Source organism: Calidris pugnax, unplaced genomic scaffold (genome assembly GCF_001431845.1).
Source record: "Calidris pugnax isolate Ruff unplaced genomic scaffold, ASM143184v1 scaffold27, whole genome shotgun sequence".
In the NCBI taxonomy this organism is placed as follows: Eukaryota; Metazoa; Chordata; class Aves; order Charadriiformes; family Scolopacidae; genus Calidris; species Calidris pugnax.
Window position 1 is genome coordinate 6566457 of NW_015090893.1, and position 20148 is coordinate 6586604.

General features: G+C 45.6%; 1 protein-coding gene across 4 annotated transcripts in view; it reads right to left on the minus strand.

Annotated features, from left to right (window-relative positions):
- HTR4 (5-hydroxytryptamine (serotonin) receptor 4, G protein-coupled) overlaps positions 1-20148 on the minus strand; it is a 103482-nt gene that overhangs the window by 31805 nt on the left and 51529 nt on the right. Inside the window, exon 7 of one of the 4 annotated variants that reach the window (XM_014948273.1) lies at positions 18734-18788. The exons of the other annotated variants lie outside the window; for them this stretch is intronic. Coding sequence (XP_014803759.1) covers positions 18749-18788 — 40 coding nt within the window. The 3' untranslated portion in view covers positions 18734-18748. Of the gene's footprint in view, positions 1-18733; positions 18789-20148 lie in introns of those variants that run through there. 4 annotated transcript variants of the gene reach the window in all.

The following is a 20148-nucleotide window of genomic DNA, read 5'->3' on the forward strand; positions in this document are numbered from 1 at the left end:
CCAGCTTCAGGCATTTGGCTACCCTGAATTGCCTTCACTGATTTCTCTAGAGCAAGAGGGATGTCCCAGCTCAGGTGCCTCAGCGGGGTGGTGGGACTACCTGCCCCAGGCAACTGCAGGCTCATGGCTGTCTCAGACCTCTGCCTGCCTCTACAGAAGAGACATGTTTCTGACACCCAAACACCTGGGTATTGCTTTAACTGCCTGTTTATCCTCCCCTAAAAGCCACTGAATTATCTTAAGAGGCTGCAGTAGTGGTGTAAGTAGCATCAGCGGCAGTGACAACATAATTAACAGCTGAAAATTATCCTGTTGGGGCACGAAAGCTTTGCTAGGCTAATTTAACCTCAACGGATGTCTCTCTGAGCTTGTGTTATCTGTGTTGTAGTTTGACAAAAACGGTGGCAACAACAGCTGAGAATTTGGATTTGTGAAGAAACCAAACTTCAGGAATCTAAAAATTCATCTGAATTGGACAACTTCCCTGATGCCATGAGAGTTTAATTTAGAGTGGTCCCTTAATGCATGCCTGATGTTTGAGTAATGTTCCAAAGACCAGTCTCTATCCAACTGCCTCTGTATTTTTTTACTTAAAGTCATGTGTGGATTTTGCAGGTCACTGAGGCTCTAAGTGCCTCCAAAACACTCAGGTTTGTACTGGAAGCCAAAGGGAGAAGCCCTGCTGAAAATCAAAGCTTTTTTGTTTAGTCTGGGGTGCTCCGAAATACTTGCTTGTAAAAATCTGTGTGTGCCTCCTGACTTCAGTCAAGATGTGCGGGAGAGGCAGGGCAGCTCCAGAGGAACACGACAGCCCCAACTGCTCAACCATTAATTAAACTGACAATAAGAAGCCCAAGGTAAGCATACACAATTTCACTTCCAGTTCTTCCAAGGCAAACCCACGTGAACCTCTGCATAGGGGAAAGAGATTTTTAAGGAAATTAATTTGGCCTACAGCTTCTTTCAAAGGATTTTTATGGGCTTGTTTTAAATCTAAGAACCATGATTCTTTCAAAAACAGAAAAAGAAATGGTGTGTAACCGAAGTGCATTATTTCCCTAAGGCCTTTGAGCTGTTTTTTTACGGCCCCCTCTCTTGCATCCTGTTTTCTTCACCCCTGTATGATCACAGAAGCTGAACGGGGCTGTCTGTGCCTCGGAAGGGAGCTCCGGGGATGCCGAGGTGCTGCAGAAGGTGCATGGCCTTGCTGGAGAGGTGGCTGTGACCCTCCTGCTGGGGTGGAGCGGAGCAAATGTTCCCATCTCCTGGGCTGACAGCACTGTGCCGGTGCCGGCTGCTGCGCTGTCGATGGCATGAAAGCCAGCTCTTTGAAGATCTCTTGGTAACACTTCGTGAAGTGTCATTCGTAATTGCTTCCTTGCCTACGAAGTGGTTGCTTTGTGCAGTTCTTGTCTCAAATATTGTATCAAAGTGTTATAAAGTGCTTTCACTGCTAATAAACACTAACTACGGTGCTATAAAAACTTGTCAAAAAAGCACCATAGGGCATGAATCTCACTGAATAAATTATATGTGCCTTTAATACATTAATGTAAACTGTTACTGTTTCTGTGCACTACCAGGCAGCTTACAGATCAATCAATGATAAAATTATTCATACATAACATTAACATAAGATACTCTCAGTTTCTTGATTTTTCTTTTCTTTGGTACAAATACTTGAGTTTGGCTGTTTGGCTATGTGCCATTTCATGTAGCAACGCTGCATCCTTCCATTCCTTCCAAAGTGACAAATCCACATCGTACTTCCTCCACTTCTTAAAAAACCAAAATAAAATAGCGTATTACTGTGGTTTGCACTTGAACAGCTGTTACGTTTCTTTTCAGAGATGGCTTTACTTCAGTGGTGGAAAAAGCGCTGCCAGGACTCGGACCTTTAGGGACTTTGAGGCTGAAGGAATTTCTTTACTTCACATTGAGAGAGGTAAGGATTTCAGAGCAGTGTAATGCTCCTATGAGGATGTCACATTATATGGTGTGTGACATCATGCCTAGGCAAAGCACAAAAATGGAGGAAAAAATATGATGGGGACCTAAGAAGAAGATGTGAACTACCTTTTTTGGTTTTTCCTTCATACAAGTGAATGAATGTAAAGATAGGCTAAATCCAGTTTAATATCCACATATTTGTGCTAGATTATTAGGAAAGTGGTCTGGAAAGGGTTATTCTTTAGAGTGGTGTTTCCCCATTTTGGCCTGCCGCCTCCTTCCAGGAGAGTGCAAAATGCAGGCTGATGCCCTTGCAAACGCCATGCCAACATATGGCTAATGCTGTGGGCCATGGAAGTACCTCCCCATTTTCAGGTGTAGGCAAGCTAATGCCCAGGTTAGTGACCAACCAGTCAGTGACCCTGTGCAACACCGACTCCTCCTGCGACTGAATGAACTCACTGACAAAACTCTTCTTAGCTTCAAGAGATCAACAGCTGACCTGGAAGAGCATCTTTCTGAATTAGAACAAAGCTGATGATCTCGGAAGCAAAGGCATGCAGCCACACTTGGACTCACAGCAATGGCAGGTGGTCCAACTGCCTGCGCGAGTCTCAGCTGCATTCCATGTTGTTATTTAAGGAGGCTGCTGCAGGCACTGACGGATGCTGCCACAACAACTAACAAATACTGGCTTATACCTGACTTTCTTCCCAGGTAATAAACAGCACTTTATAGATAAAGCTAAATGCTCTTTAGTACCATGGGCCTCTTTACTCACTGAAGTGCTGCACTGTGTTTGATAGGCCTATGGAATAACACAAATCAACAGCCTAATTAACATCCCTTCTGTTAAGTCTGCAAGAACATCTCTTCAAAGACTGTTAGTGACAGTGACACTCAAGAAGTGTCAGACAGAATCAACAAGCTTCCTTGAGGGAAATGATTGACTGGCTCAGCCTGCCAAGGAAGGTTTAACAAAGCAAGATGGTTATTTTAACTTCTGTGAGGGAAAGCAGCATCAGAGAAAAGGAAGAATGCTGGATGGACCACAGCAGTGCTCCTCCTCTCCAGCACAGAGTGTTCTGGCAAAGACAAGGTAATACAGCTCAGCTGTATCCTAACGATTGCCCTGTTATACAACACTTATTTCAAAACCTGTGCCTGTAATGTGTTTGTATTTTCTGAAATTTTCTTCAGCTGGACTTTCTTTAAATTAGGGAAAACTTTTGGAGCTTTCCTTTTGAAAATCCCCACATTTTCTGCAGTGAAAGTATGAGATGTGGCCATTTCAGCCAGCTCTGCATCTGACAGTGCCTACACCATTTCTTCTCCAGGGTCAGAATGCCTCTGTGCTTGAGAGTTAATTTATAAACATTTTGCACAGAAATAGTGTAGCTCACTTTGATCCAAGTATATGACAGCTGTGGAGGAAGTCGCCCACCTCTTTATGACCAGGTGTTTACATGTTATCACACCCTTACAATGATCTGTCAGGAAAAAAATGCACATTTCTACACAGACAGTGGTGGCGGAGTCCCACAGTGGATTTATCAGTTACCGTTAACATCAGGGATACCAGCAGAGACCTCTTAAGCTTCCAGAAGACACTATCCCTTCTAATCCAAACAAATAGGTCCACCCTCACACTTCCTTGCTGGTGGTCTGGAACCATGCAGCAGGCTCCTGCCAGGGCGCAGTTAGAACCTCCCAGCATTGTTCAGGAACATTTGAGATTTTAATGTAGATAGCACCTCATAGTACCCTTCAAATACCCTTCACGCTTGCATCTGTTATGTTGTTCCTGCTCACTTGTTGCCTCTGGTTCGTAAGAAGTTAAATTCATACAAAATAGCAGACATTACTAGAAAAGTTCACTCTAGCTGCATGGAGATTACATCCAATCTTTCTTGCTTCTGGCATCTCACAGTGCAATTAATTACACTTGATGTGGAGTGTGCTAGTAACATTTTCTGTGCTTCTGTCGTCACCTCTTGGGAAGTCCATAGGTTGTGAATTTGAAGTAGTGTTTATAGGTTAAATTCAAATATGAATTTGTAAAATAGAGGGTGGTTAACTTGCTTTGTACTAACTACTTACATAGACTTTGGGTATAAGGTGCCAAGTATATTCCTCTCCTTCAAGAGAGAAATTCTTACTAAATAGTATAACTGGACATAACAGGAGAAATTAAAGATTTATTTTTAAAGAAGAAGCAGAACTTAAAAACCACCTAATTAGAAATCATGAAAGTGTTCCCTACAGAGGATTTGCTCTGTCTCTGAAAATTTGAAAATAGACTTGGGACTCTGACGTGTCAGTCACAGGTTTCCCCAGCCAGGAGTCACTAATCTTGCATGATAAGATATGATTACTCTTCTGATTACAACACCTGCAAAATATGAAGGCTCATAGTGAAACTTGGCTTCAGATTATAACATTTTGGATGGTTTGCTATCAGTAGCAAGAAAATACATTCAGGTTTATCCCTGCAATGTAAGAAAAAGACTTCAGATAATGGAGAAGCCTGTAGATCTCAAAGGAGAGGGCTATACTTTGTCACCAGTAAGAGGTTCAATAAGCTCTTTAAGCAAGAGAAATTATGTCACTTAATCAGGATTAAATGAAGACACAGGGTCAAAGGGAGAATCCAGAAAAATCCCCACTTGATAGAGTTTTGATCAATGAAGGAATCACACACCAGGTATAAATCTCATTGATGAAGAAGCACCCATAAAGCAAAACACAGCAGCAACAACAAAGGTGAGTTCCAAAACTGCCTCCTAAATGTAGGTACCTGAATTTTAAAAATGCTGTCTTCTGTGATGGATGATAGTAGTGCTGAAGTAGCCTGTGATAGTGAAGGAATAGAAAGAGTAATGCAGAAGTAAGGGCTGGAAATCATCAGGTAATGCAGGAATAGCCTTACTCAGCTGTATGTAATGGTTGATGGAGTATTTGCAAGACATTAGGTACTCCCAAAGGCATACATAAAGAAATATTGCATCGTTACTGATGACAAAACCAAAACAAAACCACATCTGTATCAATTCATAGGTCAGGTCATCTATTCAAGATGCAAGTGCATACTGAGCAGCAGATGTTAGCAACAATGATAATCTCTGCTACGTCAAATAAATAAAAACAAAAACCTCAAAATGGCCAATTTACTGTTTTGAAATGTGCAGTTTAAGATGCACTGAGATGGACAGCTGACTAAGAACTGAAATCCCAGGTGGATGAGCACTGCAGACAGGCTCACAGTGGGCTAAGCAGGTACCTGGAGTCGATGAAGCACGTGAACCAGGTAGGCTGGCACTAGCAGCCACTCAGCAACTGGAAATACAGGCAACGGTTAAGGATCCTAAAAGTGGCAAACTGGTAAAAAGCAATCAAATCACAGCAGATGTACTGAAAGTCCTTGATGTCTTCCTGGAGATGTCAGAGAGCTGGCTAAAATGTCTTGTGAATAACAGGGCTCTTTTCTCCCACAGATACACTAGAGCTTCAGAAGCAGTTTTAACTACAGCAACAGGGAAACTTTTCCACAGTGTGAGTTTACAAACTAAGAGGTGGTGCTTAAATGCAGAGGTGGTATTTAATGCTTAAATAAATTATCTTACAGCAATCAGAAAGGAAGAGAGTTATTTAAAATGAAAAAGAAAAAAGAAGTTAACCTAAAATTAAAATGTGCTTAAACAATTAGCCCTGAGTTTGAGAGATGTCTGCTGCCACAATGAATAATAGAATATAACAATAATTGCTTAGATTTATATAGCATTTCTAGCCCTAAGGCATGTGGAGCTCTTTGCAAATGCTGATATGCATTGTCTCAAACCACTTTGACTGATAAAACATATTAATCTCTAGAGAAGAGGGAAACAGCCCAACACACTCAGCACAGCTGTGCAAAGGTTTCAGTTGGGAGCTATGCAGCTGAAACAGAAGGGAAGTAGGTGGATAGCAAATTGCTATCCATAATAGAATTTATTCAGGTACCAAATTTAGTTTTAAACCCTATTTTGGCCCTCTGAAATGAATGGAGAGAGTTCCAAAGGACTTGAAATCAGATTGACTGTGTTGGTATGCATTATGAGCGATGTATATATTTACCTAAATGTAATTAAGTTACATTCAGTTATTTAAGTGATGTTTTTTCAATTAATCTGGGCCTTGCCACATAACAGGAGGAGATGTCAAACTGTCTAGCCACAGAGAGCAGAGTGATGTGTCCAGCAGTGCTCCTCTCTGGGCAATGGACTCCTAATTACAGCTGGAAGGCAGAAAATCTGTACACATCTTGGTCCACCTCACTGTGCCACTCCCAGCACCAGCTCTTCAGCGTATCCTGTATTCCCAGCACAGGACACTTTGCTGTGTTTACACATTTAGCTCAGCTAAATATCACTACATGAGAGAGAATTCATTTTTTCAGCAGAAGCTTTCCGCTTTAGGTGTATAAACCTCGATAAATATCTAGCATCATTGATTCAGGAAGCAGAGCTGGGATTAAATTAGGCAGTCCAATAATGGTGCTCCATACTGGTAAGGACTCAAGTGAAATCAGATTAGAGCTTTTCCCAACAGATAATGTCCTGGTTTTTCATCAAGGCCTCCAAACCAATTAAAATTACCATTCAAATAACTGTGTGCAGAACAGGAGCTGCTTGCTTTTACTGTCAGGAGACCTAGAAGGATGGAAAAGTAAATGTGTGGAAATCTAGCCCATCTTTACCAAGGAAGTCCCACCAGACAGATAACTTTCCTATTTTTGCCTGCACTCCTTTGCTGTTTCCTTGCACTATCTTGGGCAGGAGAGAGGAAAAGAAACTGCCATGACAGCTGCAGATGCTGGACAGGAGGGAGCAGATGGGAGAACAGCAGTAGGTGCTGAGGCTTTGTGGCGAGGGAGGCGTTTCTGAAGCCCTCGGGAGAGCTGTCAGAGCTCTCCAGGGCTCTGTGTGGAAATCGTGTTCCTGTTCCACGCCAGCGACTGCAAAATGCTGGGGACACACTGTTCATTATGCAAACTGGCTGTGCAAAGCAGAGAGAAATAAGAAACAGTCATGCATGTTAAAGACCAGAGAGGTTTAATTGGAAAAGACAACAATTAATGTAAGTTACTTAAAGTTTCCATTTGAATCAGAGAGACAGTGAAGTGAAACCCAACAATAATTGCACAGAGAAGAAACATTGACCTGCAGCAGGACTACCCATCCCTGTGGCTTCTTCCCCTCTTCTGCATTTGCTAACGGCACCCTTCCTTCCAGCACCGTCCTCCAACAGCACTGGAGGGGCTACCACCATCTGGATCCTCACAAACTTCTCAAAGCAAGTTACTTTCAATTTTTCATAAATAATAAACAGATTAAGAGAGGCTTTGCACAGAGTAACAGGGCTGAGCCAGGGATTTGGTTATGTAGGCTTTGCTAGTGACATATAGAAAGACTGGGCAGGATGGCATGGGCAGGAAGCTCCTGGAGTTACTGGACGGAGCCCAGCTCCCCCGGATGGCCCATGGACCACAAAATCCCCACTGTTTTCCTGCAGAAAGGGCTCTCCCAGAAACCTCCAAATTATATGGGTCATACTGCAAATGGGGAGCTACTGAACCAAGGGTTAGGGTTTCCCTAGGGAGATATAAACCAGGGCAACGAACAGCAAAAGTAAATCTCAGACCAGAAAGCAAGCCTTAACTGGGATCCTGCCCCATCAGAATACATCAGTTGCCTTCATTACCCAAAGCACAAGTCATGCAATTAAAAATAGACAAAAAAATGAGTTGATATTTCAGTCACTTCCAAGCTCAAGGTGCCCTTCTGTGCCTTGGCTTCCCTACCAGAAACAAAATGATGCAGAAGAGAAGTTCTCATCTTGAATCTTGTATAAGGCCAAATAACAAAAAGGGGTTTATCTTGGCTCTAATCTCTTTTTCCAATATACAGACATATTGAAAGAGATTACCTTACTAAAATTGAAGGAAACTGTGGTATTTTAAACTCCTAATCCCCTCTTTCCTCTGTAGGAAATAAAATAAATATCTTGATTTCACTCAGTACAATTACAAGAAGCTTTTCTCATATCAAAAGTTCTCAGTTTGCTCTGGTGAGGCATTTTCTGAGCTGTGTACTGGGCTTCAGCAGTGTCCTGATTATTGGCAAGCCAAGTGGTTTTTGGGTGAAGGAAGGTACCAGCCTCCTCTGGCACAGGCTGTAGCACAGACACCAGCATCAGCTTATCCGAGGGCAGGGGTCCTCGTGGGAGCTGGTTTGTATTGGGACAAGCAGTTTGCTTTGGCGGGGCTTGGCTGGCGGTGGGATTGGTGAGGAGCAGGGACGGGGTGGTGGACACAGACTGCCCACATGGCACTTCACCGTCCCCGGGAGCTGGTGTGATGCCCAGCAGGGGAGAGGAGCCTCGGTCACCCCATGCCCCTTCCCTAGAGTTTAACCTTTTCTGCAGAAGAATTTTGAAGGGTCAAAAGAAAAAAAAATAAATCTTAAAACTGTTCAGCTTTTAAATTCAGCACAGATCCCTAGGCAAGAAAAAGCAGGGAAGGGGTAGGAGGAAGAACCTTACCCCAGACTTCACAGATGATGGCTGAGAGAAAAGAAATTAGCGTCTCAACTTCCTACCTCGGGGACAACCCAACCCCAATTAAAAGCCTATTGCATTTGCAAATACAAAGAAAGGCTTCAGCAATAACTTTAGAAAACACCCACAATGAAAAATAAGCCCACCTCCACACAAGCTGGAGGTGCGGTGTACGTGGTAATGCTGGTGGGTGTTTCAGTAAGCACAGACATGCTTTGCCTTCCCAAAACCCAGCAGGGACAGAGCAGGGGCTGTATCTGAGACAGTGAGCACAGCTTTGGGGAGGCTCCAGACTACCATGTCCTGCCAGAAGCTCTCATCTTCACAGAGCTTTTCTGCCTTCAACTAATGGTGCAAACCCTGCTCTTTGTTTTCCAGACTCTGCTGGAGTCTCCTTTCCTCTTTTGCAGCTCTTGGCCTTTGGGATTCTTTTTCCTGATGTTTGGATTTTAAGTGATGTGAGGAGCAGCTGGTACCCACGACGGTGGTGATGCTGGCCCAGGGGTGTTTGTGCAGCGGGAGCCCAAAGGCAAGGTTGTGCGAAACAGCCCAGCAGCTCCCGCTCCCTTCTGCTCGGGGTGACATTACAGAATGACAGAAAAAGCCTGGAGATGTGTCTGTGTCACTGTTAAGTAAAAGGGGCCAAAACCTCCGCTGGCACCAGCTCCCATTTACGCACAGCTGCGAGCGTGTGTGCATTTTTCCCTGGCTGAAGCAATCAGCCGGGCTGTAGCACTGCCCTTGGCTCTCTACCCTTTCTCCCCGGTTTTCATTTTTAACCCTTGCACTTCAACAGTGAGAAGAAAGGAGCTAGAGGAGAGCTGAGAAAGCTGAGAAGTCCAGGGCTTGGTGATGGGAGCATCAGTACAAGGTGAGCACAGGCAACCAGCATGGGGAAGTGTTCCAGCAGTGATGGGAAGGGAAGAAGCCCTTCCTGATGCTTCCCACCAGCCCAGCCGTGCCTGTGCCTGCTTTGCCCTCTGCACACCCTCATGCATGATGCCATGCTGAATGTACGTCCTGGCCATTGCAAATGCTCTTGCCCAGAGTGGAATCAGCCTCTGTGGACACCACAGCAGCTGCCTGGAGGAGCTTTGTGTGTCACAGGGCGCCCTGGGCATTCATCTACTTGAAGAAGTCAGGACATACAGAAATACACAACGTCTTTCTTCAGATGAAGGAGAGGAGAGGGGAAAGGAGGGACAAGCCAGTTGTGCAGACGATGATGTCCCAGCTTTTAGTTTGCAGGTTGTTTGATGCTGCACAGAACAACAAATGGCCATGTGAGCAACTGTCTATTTTTATGGTGGCAACTTCTGCTGTTGTGGAACATCTCAATTCCCGGACCCGAGGGCTTCTCTGCTCTTGCATCCTGCATAGCTGAGTGTATAACCTCACCCTGCACTTCTCAACTCAGCCCGTACCTCCTGTTTGAGCTATCATGTACCTCCTGATACTTATAGCTCTCTGTGTCCTGATCCCTCACCACTCCCCGTCACAGTATTTGTGAATGTTAGAAGGGGTTACAGCTAACACTAGAAGGCTGTTACAGTGGAGAAGACTGATGCCAAGTTGTAAAATCATGCCAGGGAAGTTGGAACATAAGTTTGATTGTAAATATTGGCAAAGCTTCATAAAAAATGACAAGAAAGCTCCTCCAAGAAATTACAAAACTCTTTTTTTAGTTGTTATTGAGTCTAAGGCTCTCCCATATTTTTACAGAATACCATTTCAGGTTTGCAGCTAATGAAATTTCAGTGAAAACCAAATTATCTCTTGACTAAGATTAACAACATTAGCAAAAGGGAAGAAGTAATAAGTGCTATATTCTAATTCCCCAGTCTGAGCCTCTTCCCTGGTACAAGATTGTCCCCCTATACTATTTTTAACTACTTTGTCCAGTCTAGCTTTAGATGGCAGAATGAGACGTCTGTGTATACTGTACGTGCCACTCACTCTGAAGAAGAAACTGGGAAATAAGAGCAAAGGCACAAAAGAAACGTATTTAGAGAAGTAACAGAGGTTATTTCAAGGTCACTGAGAGCCCTTGTGCTGACCTGAATGCAACCCAATGCACTCGTGCTGCCCCTGCAAATGTCTCAGGGACAGAGGTGGAAGCTGTGTTCTCCTTTCTCACGCTCATCACCCCCATCGGGCTGAGATAAAATACTCCTTCTCCCTACAAAGCCACACACTGCTGGGAGCTGATGGGCTGAGCCGTGGTCCAGCCTGCCAGCTCGGTGCTGCATGGTGTCCCTCTGCTCCCCAGCTGCCACCACCTGTCCCCTCGCTTGTCCTGGGCACGGCTGCCAGGGGTTCGGGCTGCCTTTCCCCTCTGAAACTGTGCGGCACCCACCAAAATGGTGAACTTGCTCCTGGCACCAGTACAAGAAAACAATGGATTGAAAGCAAAGGGGCTGAGGACATCCCCGCCCTGGACACCAGGCCACTCAACCAGCAGAGACCCTTCTCATCACCCAGTATGTCCTGAGAAACACAGGCTGCAGGTCTTCCCTGAACTCACTCTTGCTTTGTCTTCAATACCTGTTCTAGAACTAGAGAGGTTATTACAAAGAAAGCCAACCTTCAATCTTAAATTTCTTGTGGTAGAAAACTGCATACAATGATCCGTATCATGGCTTATGATTTTCACTATTAAACTGTTTCTTAAGCAAGTCTGTGCACTGTAAACTTCCAGGTCTTTCCCTTGCTACACATCTGTGCACTAGACCTCTGTACCTGGACACTGATCTCTCCTCTTTCGCTAGTACAAGGTAAGTAGTTGATGTGCCAGGGCTATTTTCTTACAACCTCTTTTTGAAACCTTTACTCACGCTTCATTTTTTCCGGCCTCCCTGCAGAGCGTGGTACCCCTGCCCGGGCTGGGTAGGGGGGCAACCCTGGCTCCGTGTCCACAGGAATGGCCACCTTCCCCCTCCAGGCACAGGATCAGGCAGGAGCTGATGGTGAGCATGGAAGCCTGCTTCACACTGGCTGTTTACCAGCGTAGCCTGTGGTCTGTGCTCAGCATGCCAAGAGGTACAGCCATAAAGACCACGTTTCTGTAACTCTGTGGAAACATTTTCCCTGTGCTCAGTTAACCAAGTAATTCAGAGCGCAGAGCAGCCCTGTGCTGCTCGCTCTTATTACTGTTAGACCTCTAATCTTGTGCTATCTGCATATGTTATCAGCAATTATTTGTTTTTCTTCAGAGAGGAGATTAAAAGTAAACAGTTTACGGCCAAAACCTGTTCCTTAAGAATCCTGACTAGAAGTATACCTGCTAGAAGATGGTAATTTTACTACAATTTACAAACTATGGGGATCATCTAGTTAATACTGGCCACACTGATGAAGGTACCAAGTCAAACATGTCACACTTCTTGAAAATTGCAACCTCCTAAAATAAAATTAGTTTGGAGAATTGAGAGCTACTTTTCATGATTTTATATTTACCAGTGCTACAGACATTACTCTGTCCTTTCAGATTTTTTATATCATGGTCTAGATCAAATAGTCTGAACACTATCACTTAAGGACCATGCCCTCCATATTTATCTGTGGGCCAAATTTGTGCCAAACCTGGATCTTGGGAACGAGACAGAGGCAACCTGAGGATACCAAGCTGCTGATCCATGGGGTTATGATCTTTAAAAGCCCACTTGCCAGCCAGCGGGTGTCTCTGCACTACAGCCACTGCCCAGAGGAGAACAGGAATGGGAACCTGGCCCATGAGGTCTTTTGGGAAATGGGGACAAATTCTGTTTCTCTCGATGCTCCCTGGTGGATGCAAAATCAGCAGGATGGGGGAGAAAGCTGCACTTCACATAGTGTGGTCAGGTATCGATCAGACCTGAATCAGTTCAGCTCTGCTTCTGGTTTCCACAAGGGTCAGAATTAAGGCAAAAGCAGGCCTTTGTGGGGTCCTGAGGCAGTTTCCTGCTACCACAGTCATAACATATGATGAGATGACTTCTGTAAACTCATCAGGCTTCAGCTTGGTAAAAATTTGACTTTTCCCCGTACTAGTCTTACTAAGAGGTTCTTTCAAACTGTTACAGCCATGATGGTTGGAAATTTATGTCTAATTCCATGCTTAAATTTATTCCTGGCCACTTTATAACCATTTGTTCTTGTCACAGCATTATTCCTTAGTTTAAATAACTCTTCTCCCTTCCCAGTCTCTACCCCTCTGACATATTTACAGAGAGTAATGAGATCCCCTCTCAGCCTCCATGCTGCTGGCCAAAAGGAGCCAGCTGTGCTGGGGCTGTGGTATGGAGCCATGCTGTGCTGCTGCTGCAGGCACGGGGAACTGATACTGGAATGGAAACTATGGGAGTGGAAATCACATCTTGACTAATCTCTGCTTGCACTGCCCAGAGGACTCAGCCCTTGGGCTGTGCCAAAATGAAAGAAATACTCTCAAATTACCATTTCTAAATTGTTTTGGTTGATATAATATTTCATGCCTTGGGATGAAGCGCTCTCATGAGGTTTCCCTCCTTGGTATGGCTCTGTACAAGGTGGAAAGAGCAGCCTCCAGAATGACCCACAGGACCACCCGCTTGATAACCTTCCAGTAGTGCTCATGCTGGATGCGCTGTGCTTTCGGCCATGCCTAATGCTGTCCTTGCAGACTTATAACAGGGAAAATGCACAAGACTGGTGAAAAGGGCTGCCGGGCAGCACCCCAGGATGTCAGCAGGACTTATCCAGGCACATGCAGCTGATGAAAATGATGCTACTGCAATTTAAAGTCAAGTCCACCAAGAGATTTATGTCTATTAAATGAAAAATTTCATTAGCTTCTCTTGTGCCTCTTGCTAAGTACTGTCCCTAAGGACAGAGCCCTCCCAGCCGCAGAAGAGGATGTTCCTTCATGTCCTCCGGCCACCACAGAGCAACTCGACCATGTCCCTGCAGGGTACAGTCAGCTGACGGTGGCTGCCCACAGGTCTGCTAATCACAGTAATTTAATCACAGGAGCATGATGGTTTGCATGCCAACATCATGTTTGCCTCTATTTGCTAAGATGAAGAAAAAAAAAAAACATCCATCAAGGGCCAAAATCAAAATCCCAGCTCAAACATACACATTAGCTGCACCCTCGCAGTGTTTCATCAGCTTCTCTGAAAACAAAAATTATTTGTGTCTCTTAACAGGGAATTTCCACTACACTCCTGTCAAAAAGAGGAATTACACAAAAAAATAAAGTTTGCAGGGGATGGAGCTGCCAGGGAGGTGTCATCATTTGTTCTGTTTCTCAATCCTTTGCTCAGAAACTTCCTAAAAAGAGCTTAGTGGGAATGTGCTTTATCAGCACATTCACAAAGGGGTGAAGTTCTTGCCTATCGGTCCCATTAATAAGGTGCCTGCTGGAGAAATTACAACACGCATCCTAAAGCTCAGCAGCCTGTAATTGCTCCGAGTCTCACAAGCACAGCAAAATATACGCTGCTTACATTGTGCCTCCGAAATGACCTATGGAAATCCAGTGCGAAACAGCGAGCAATGAGGCAATGAAGGAAAGAACAGATCAAGTCCGAAAGATCTGTCTTGGGGCTAATGACCTTGCAGTGAAGAAGATGATAACATATGTCAAAGCTCTGATCCATCTTGCAGGATCATTAAAATTCTCAGGCAGTTCCTGCCAGTCAGAAATGTTAACCCTAATGGCCTGATTTTACTCTAAGTAACTGTATAGCTTTGGGCAGTAATAGTCTGCCACTGAAATACTTTTCCAAGTCACACTTTAGTGATAAGAAAAAAATCACTGAACATTTATTCAGTTTGTGTAAGCAGGAAAAAACCCTTTTAGGAGGGTATTCATGTTGTAGTTAGTGCCAAAATATATATAAAAAAAATCTATTTTAAATCAAAGACCTGCATCCTTTGTGTTTAAAAACTGAGTCATGGTAAAGACTCACTTCCAGATCAATTTCAAATTTAGTCAAACCAAGCTAAAATAGCATGTTTGTTATTGATGTTTTTTGTTCCCATGCTGGGTCTGTTCGTGAGTGTTGTGCACCCTGGTGCCCACCTGCTGCTTGCCTGTTTCTCCTTAAGAGCAAAAGCAAAAAAAAAATTTCAGAAACTCTGGAAGAACCAATAAATACTGGAGATAGTTTAACTTATTTGGTGGAGCCTGCAGGCAGCCTAACAGAGTGAATGCGGAATGCAAAGAGCTGGTTTCGAAGCTGAAGGTAGTCAGGAGACCCTGAGTTTGAACCCAAACCTTAATCTTTCACTTGTGGGCCAGCTGAAGATCAGAGCCTTCTGCAAGTTTGTCCAAGCAAAGTTGTGCATGTACTGAAACACCTAATTTTCTTTCATTTTTGCTGTTTGTTTTTGTTTAAAGCAGCACTGAAGCCCTTCCTCGCCCAGCCTGGCTGGCTGCTGCTGCAGCCTGGAGCTGAATTTCAGGTTCTTGCCGCAGCCCTCCCGCACCGTCCTCTTTCCAGCATCACAAACAGAGCAGAGCTGTAACACCTCCCTGATAACACACCCCGTAAACATCTCCTTCCCAGAAATAACTTCCCTCTGGTTTACATAATTGGTTGTTTCCGCAAATGTGTGCACTTGTGTGAGAGAGAGAGGGAGAGAAAACAGAGGGGAGACAAATGTTTAGCATCATGTAGCAGCAGCAGACCTGGGCTCAGATTCCTCTCTCAAATGGGTTTTATGGACTTCAGCAGGCAGGGCAGAGACATTGTCCTGGCCATGCCCGACCTGTCCCCCCCACACTCGCTGCCGCGGTCCCTCCTTTCTCCAAAACACCTCTGCTGCTGCCAGCGGCCACCGCTCTGTCCCGTGGGGAAAATGCAGTAACGAAGGCGCGCGTCCTCCCCGTCTGAGGCCAAATGCACCTTTGCCGACGAAGCGCCCGGGCTGGGAGAGCTTTTGGCTTGTGAACACCACGGGACGGCCCTGCCCCAGGAGGGCTGGAGAGGAGGCAGGGGAGCAGAGGACAGGGAGGCTGCGCTGGCCAGGCTGTCGGCTGGAGGCTGGGCCGGGCTGGGGTAGGAAAGCCCCACTGCTGCTGAGGAGGAGGAGGAAGAGGAGCGGCGGGATGGCCGGGGCTTTCCGACCCCCGGCAGCAAGTGTGTTACTCTGCCTCGGGAAGCTCTGCGGTCTCTGCGGCTGTCTTAGTGCCTAAGGAAGGATAAGAGATAAGAGGAACAGGAGGAGGCAGAACAGGAGGAGATAGTTCACTTGTAAACCCAGATCCTTGAGAGAGAGACCTGCTGGTTCCATCAGAAAGCAGCTCTGAGTAACAAACCTCTGTCACTGCAGCCCATGAAACCCCACTGTCGCAGGCAGGACGGGATCACTGCTCTGTCCATGCCCTATGAACACAGGTGAAATGACCCACGCCAGGCACTGAACCTGCTGCATGATTCACCCATACCCCCGCCTGGGTGCACAGGGACACCAGAGCAGTCCTTAACCCATCTTGTGAACCCATTTCTCAGCCCAGGAGGTTGGAAACAGCCGCCGAATGCGCCCATTCCCCTGAGGGTGACTCCGCAAGAGAAGGGGACGGTGCGTGGTAGCACAGGGACACCTCTCCAGCCAGGATTTGACCTGTGAGGAGGTGACTGAGCACTGATGGGAGTTAATCACCTTGTGAGATTGAAGCTGTTGAAAAGGCACGGTCGTTCAAAATCATCTTTGAAAAGATGCAAATTGCTTGGCTTCCACAGCAGTGGGCGTTGGGGCATCCTGGCAGCACCCAGCCTGCCGCTCAGGCAGCGGGTACTCTGTGTTGGGGTGTCAGGGAGACCCCAGGAGCCAGGGGGAATCGGGCTCTGAGCTGGCAGCCTTGCAAAGGCAGGAGGGTTTTGGGATGGCTGCTCATCTTTGTGAAAAGCTACCTCATAAATGGAGGGGGAAAAGACTCTTCCAACTTACTCACTATTTTAAAGCTGCATAAAGTAATGCAATGCCTTCAGCCCATCCATCCCACCTGCACCTGCACATAATGGCCTCTAGCCCAAAGTCTACTCTGCTCCTGGCCAGGAAAAGGAAAGGAGACAGGAAGAGCTCCTACCTTTGCCTTTAAAGACTGAAAGTGGCAACACAAAGCTAAACCCAGGTGCAAATTCCCCCTCAAGCCCCAACCCTCCTGCCAATCCCGGGTGTCAAACCCCTGCCACAGGCAGGTCTGGCTGCACAGAGATGGGAGCAGTGGGTGCTCAGTGCACCCGAGGAGCTCCCCTCACTTTGTGGACACCGATGGTGCCACTACGGGTCTCCCCTCAAATTACAGTAGACATTTCACGCTGTGGATGTGCCTGGAGGGGCTTCCAACTCAGCGCTGGGGCAACTCCTTGGGGGGGGACGTGTCGAGGACTGAGCCATGGGGCAGGACCAGCCCTGTGCACTCCTCCTGGGGAAGCCCCACAGGCACACATCACTTCTTCCTTCACCCCATGGCCACTCTGACCCTCTCTTCCCTGTAAGCCGTGGAGTTGCTAAACTTCTAACAACTGGAGTCCCGTGTCACTGCGCTACCTGTTCCAGCGGCAGCAGGGAGGCACTGCTGCGGCTCAGATTTACCCACATAATTTACTCCTGTTCCCCACAGGGAGCAATGAGGCTCCGCAGCAGCGATCTGGCCTTGAGTGGCACACAATGATGGACTGCACACTTCTCCTGGCGATTTGGGCGCCTTCAGAGTGCTGGCATGAATGTGAGCTGATTGGGTTATTTATTTAATTACGCATTTATGAGGATGATGAACTTCCAGCCCCCCAAGCTGCATGCTTCTTTTTTTCCCCACTATGTTTCTCTTGGCTCTTCTAAGAGGAAATCAGAATGTGTTTTACTTTGGAGAAGTAAAATTGGCATCAGCCCTTTCTGAGAAGACCTCTCTATGATGGAAAATGAGTAAATAAACCGCTCACTATAGCTTTCCCTGAAGAGACTACTGTGCTGAACAGTGCACTTCTGAGAGGAAATGGGGAATATACCAAAGCCTTGACCCAGATGTTTCAGAGTTTGTCTACTTTGATCACTGCTCAATGATCTTTTACCCAAAGTCATCCTCTTCACTGTGGCAAAATTTCAGAACTTGTTTTATGCAAGAATTCAGGCAATGCTGATCTGGGTTCCCATCCACTTGTGCAGTACGAGACTTTAATTATTCATGAGGGCTTGAGTTTGTTGTTTTGTGTTGAATAAATATCTATGCATAACAAAAGATATGCAAGCACTATGTTTAAAGGGGAAGACATCATTTTTCAGATTATTATGGCATTTTGCTTTCAGTCTCGTGGTGCACAGAACTCCTGAACACATGCTACAGCCATCCAGAAACCCATATCTATTGCAGCTAATTATTGTACTAATTTTTGCCATACGTTCATTGAGTGCTCATTGTAAATCCTCTGATCCACTCATTATTCAGAATGATTCCCAAGTCCTTTCAATGAATGACATTCCAAACCATATAGAACTATGAATTGCAAATATTTATAATGAATTACACAATTTGTGCTGCAACCAGAGAAACAAACCTTTATATATGACGTGTGAGTTGCAATCTCAGCCATTGAAAAACGAATAGGGCATGAATTTCAGATTGTAGCCACACCTGCAGATTTCAATCCACCATTTGCATGTGTCCTGCCTGAATTTTGCCGTTGATGGTACACAACAGAATCAAAATAGGTGAATATCCAGGGGTGAAAAAAAGGGTTTCTGGCAATTCCAACACTTGCAAAAAACAAACTTGGAAAACAGGCAAATAAAAATTTTCTTTCAAAGCTGAATATTTAATTCTAACACTCTCCCATTGTACACATAGATTCAGCTCTAACCGAAACCTGTCTCCTGGCTGTTCATGACATCTTCAAAACATGTTTTGCACTACAGTTACCCCACCCAAGGAATGGGTGCCAGGAAATCCTTTCCCCATCTTCTGGTTCATAATTTAGGGATAAAGTGGGGTGGTTTCCAGGGGATTAAGTAAGCTGTGGTCACCCTCACATCATAGGAAAGCAGCTGAGCCACGGTACAGTCTGACCCCAGGTGTGTTGGAAAAAGTCTCTCCCTGCCTGGGTCACCCAGAGCACCACCGTCTTCACAGATCAGTTGGAAAATAAATTAAAATAAATGAAAGAAAGAGTGAGAACTGTCTCCCCAGCGGTCTCTCAGTCTGCGTGTGGTGAGGGCGTCTGCCTCTTCTCACTGCAGTGTCTTATCGCACTCTGCTCTTCCTTCTTCTTTTTTTCCCATTCCTAATATAAACGTGAAAAATCCCAGAACGGGAATGTCAGAATATTTTGACACTAAAGTTGTCAGAAGAAAAAAAGAAGAAATGCCTTCCCTCCCTGCAAGGCACTGTCACAAGTCAGACGCATCCAAGAGCAAGAGCCTGGATTTCACCGTGACAAACATGTCCTCTGCACGTGCAAACGCACCAGAGAGATGAGTGTGAGCAAAGACAGAGGGGTTTGGACAGGTAGAGCTGAAGGAAAGTTCAGATGGTCTCAAGATTGGAAGTAGAGAGGAGTTAGAAAACCCAGTCCTACTGCCAACCACTCCTGACTCCCTTTGAAGCTAAATGACTCATGTCAGCTCAATACAAAACTGCAAATCTCTGTGGTTTTGAGGGAAGAACTATGCCCTAAATTCAGCACAAGGTCTGTCCTTCTCATCACTGCTCTCCCTGCCAGGGTACAAAATGCAGATGTAAAATCCCACTTGCACAACTTCCCCATTTGCAGAAGCTCTTGGTCAGGAAGAAACAACTTTGAGGTTGGAAAAGAAGTGTGTGAAACAGGTCCAGCCCCTACGCAGCTTCTCAGTTGGGCTGGTGTGAAGCCAACCCATACAGGAAGGTCTCAATATTTCAGCTGCTGGGCACAATCCTCTCGTATTTCCAAGCTAGTAAAGCAAATGTACACTGCAACTTGAGAGAACCTGTCTCACTAAATTTCTCTCCCATCCGTGCTGAGTTCAACCTTTTTTGCATTTAAGAGAGAAGCACTGAAGAAATAAAAATCCCTCAAGTGAGCTTAACTATCCAAAGACTAAAATTAGTTGGTTTTGCTTTAATCCCCACAACTCTATCATCATCGGTGCATAATCTGCATCAGGAAAAGAAGTCACGCTTTTCTCATCAGTTACAAAACTGAGGAAAAACAGAAAATAATTGCTGTGTGAAGTGCTGATGTGCAGAGCCACATCCCTCCCGCGTGCCAGGGGAGGAGGGGACGCGGCAGTTGGAAGCGAGTGCCTTCTGCAGAGCTGGAGTGATAGGGAAAGGCAGGAGATAACCTGATTTACACATGTAGCACGTTGAAGAGAGGCGACACGCTCTATCCATAAAAGCACTCATAAAAGCTAGAAGTGGACAAGATGCCCTGTGCGGGTTTGGTTCTTACAGGGCCTTTTGCAATGGTTGTGACACCTAGATTGACAGCACTGTTATACATTTCCATGGATAACTTCTATGTGGTACAAGTGAGAGGGAGAAGCTGGAAATCTATCTCAGCTCCATGGTGGGATTTCCTGCAGCCCACCAGACCCTCCCCAGCTGGCCGGGGCGGGCAAGACCATGGCCAGCCCTAGCTTTGGAGGAGAGGTGACTCTTCA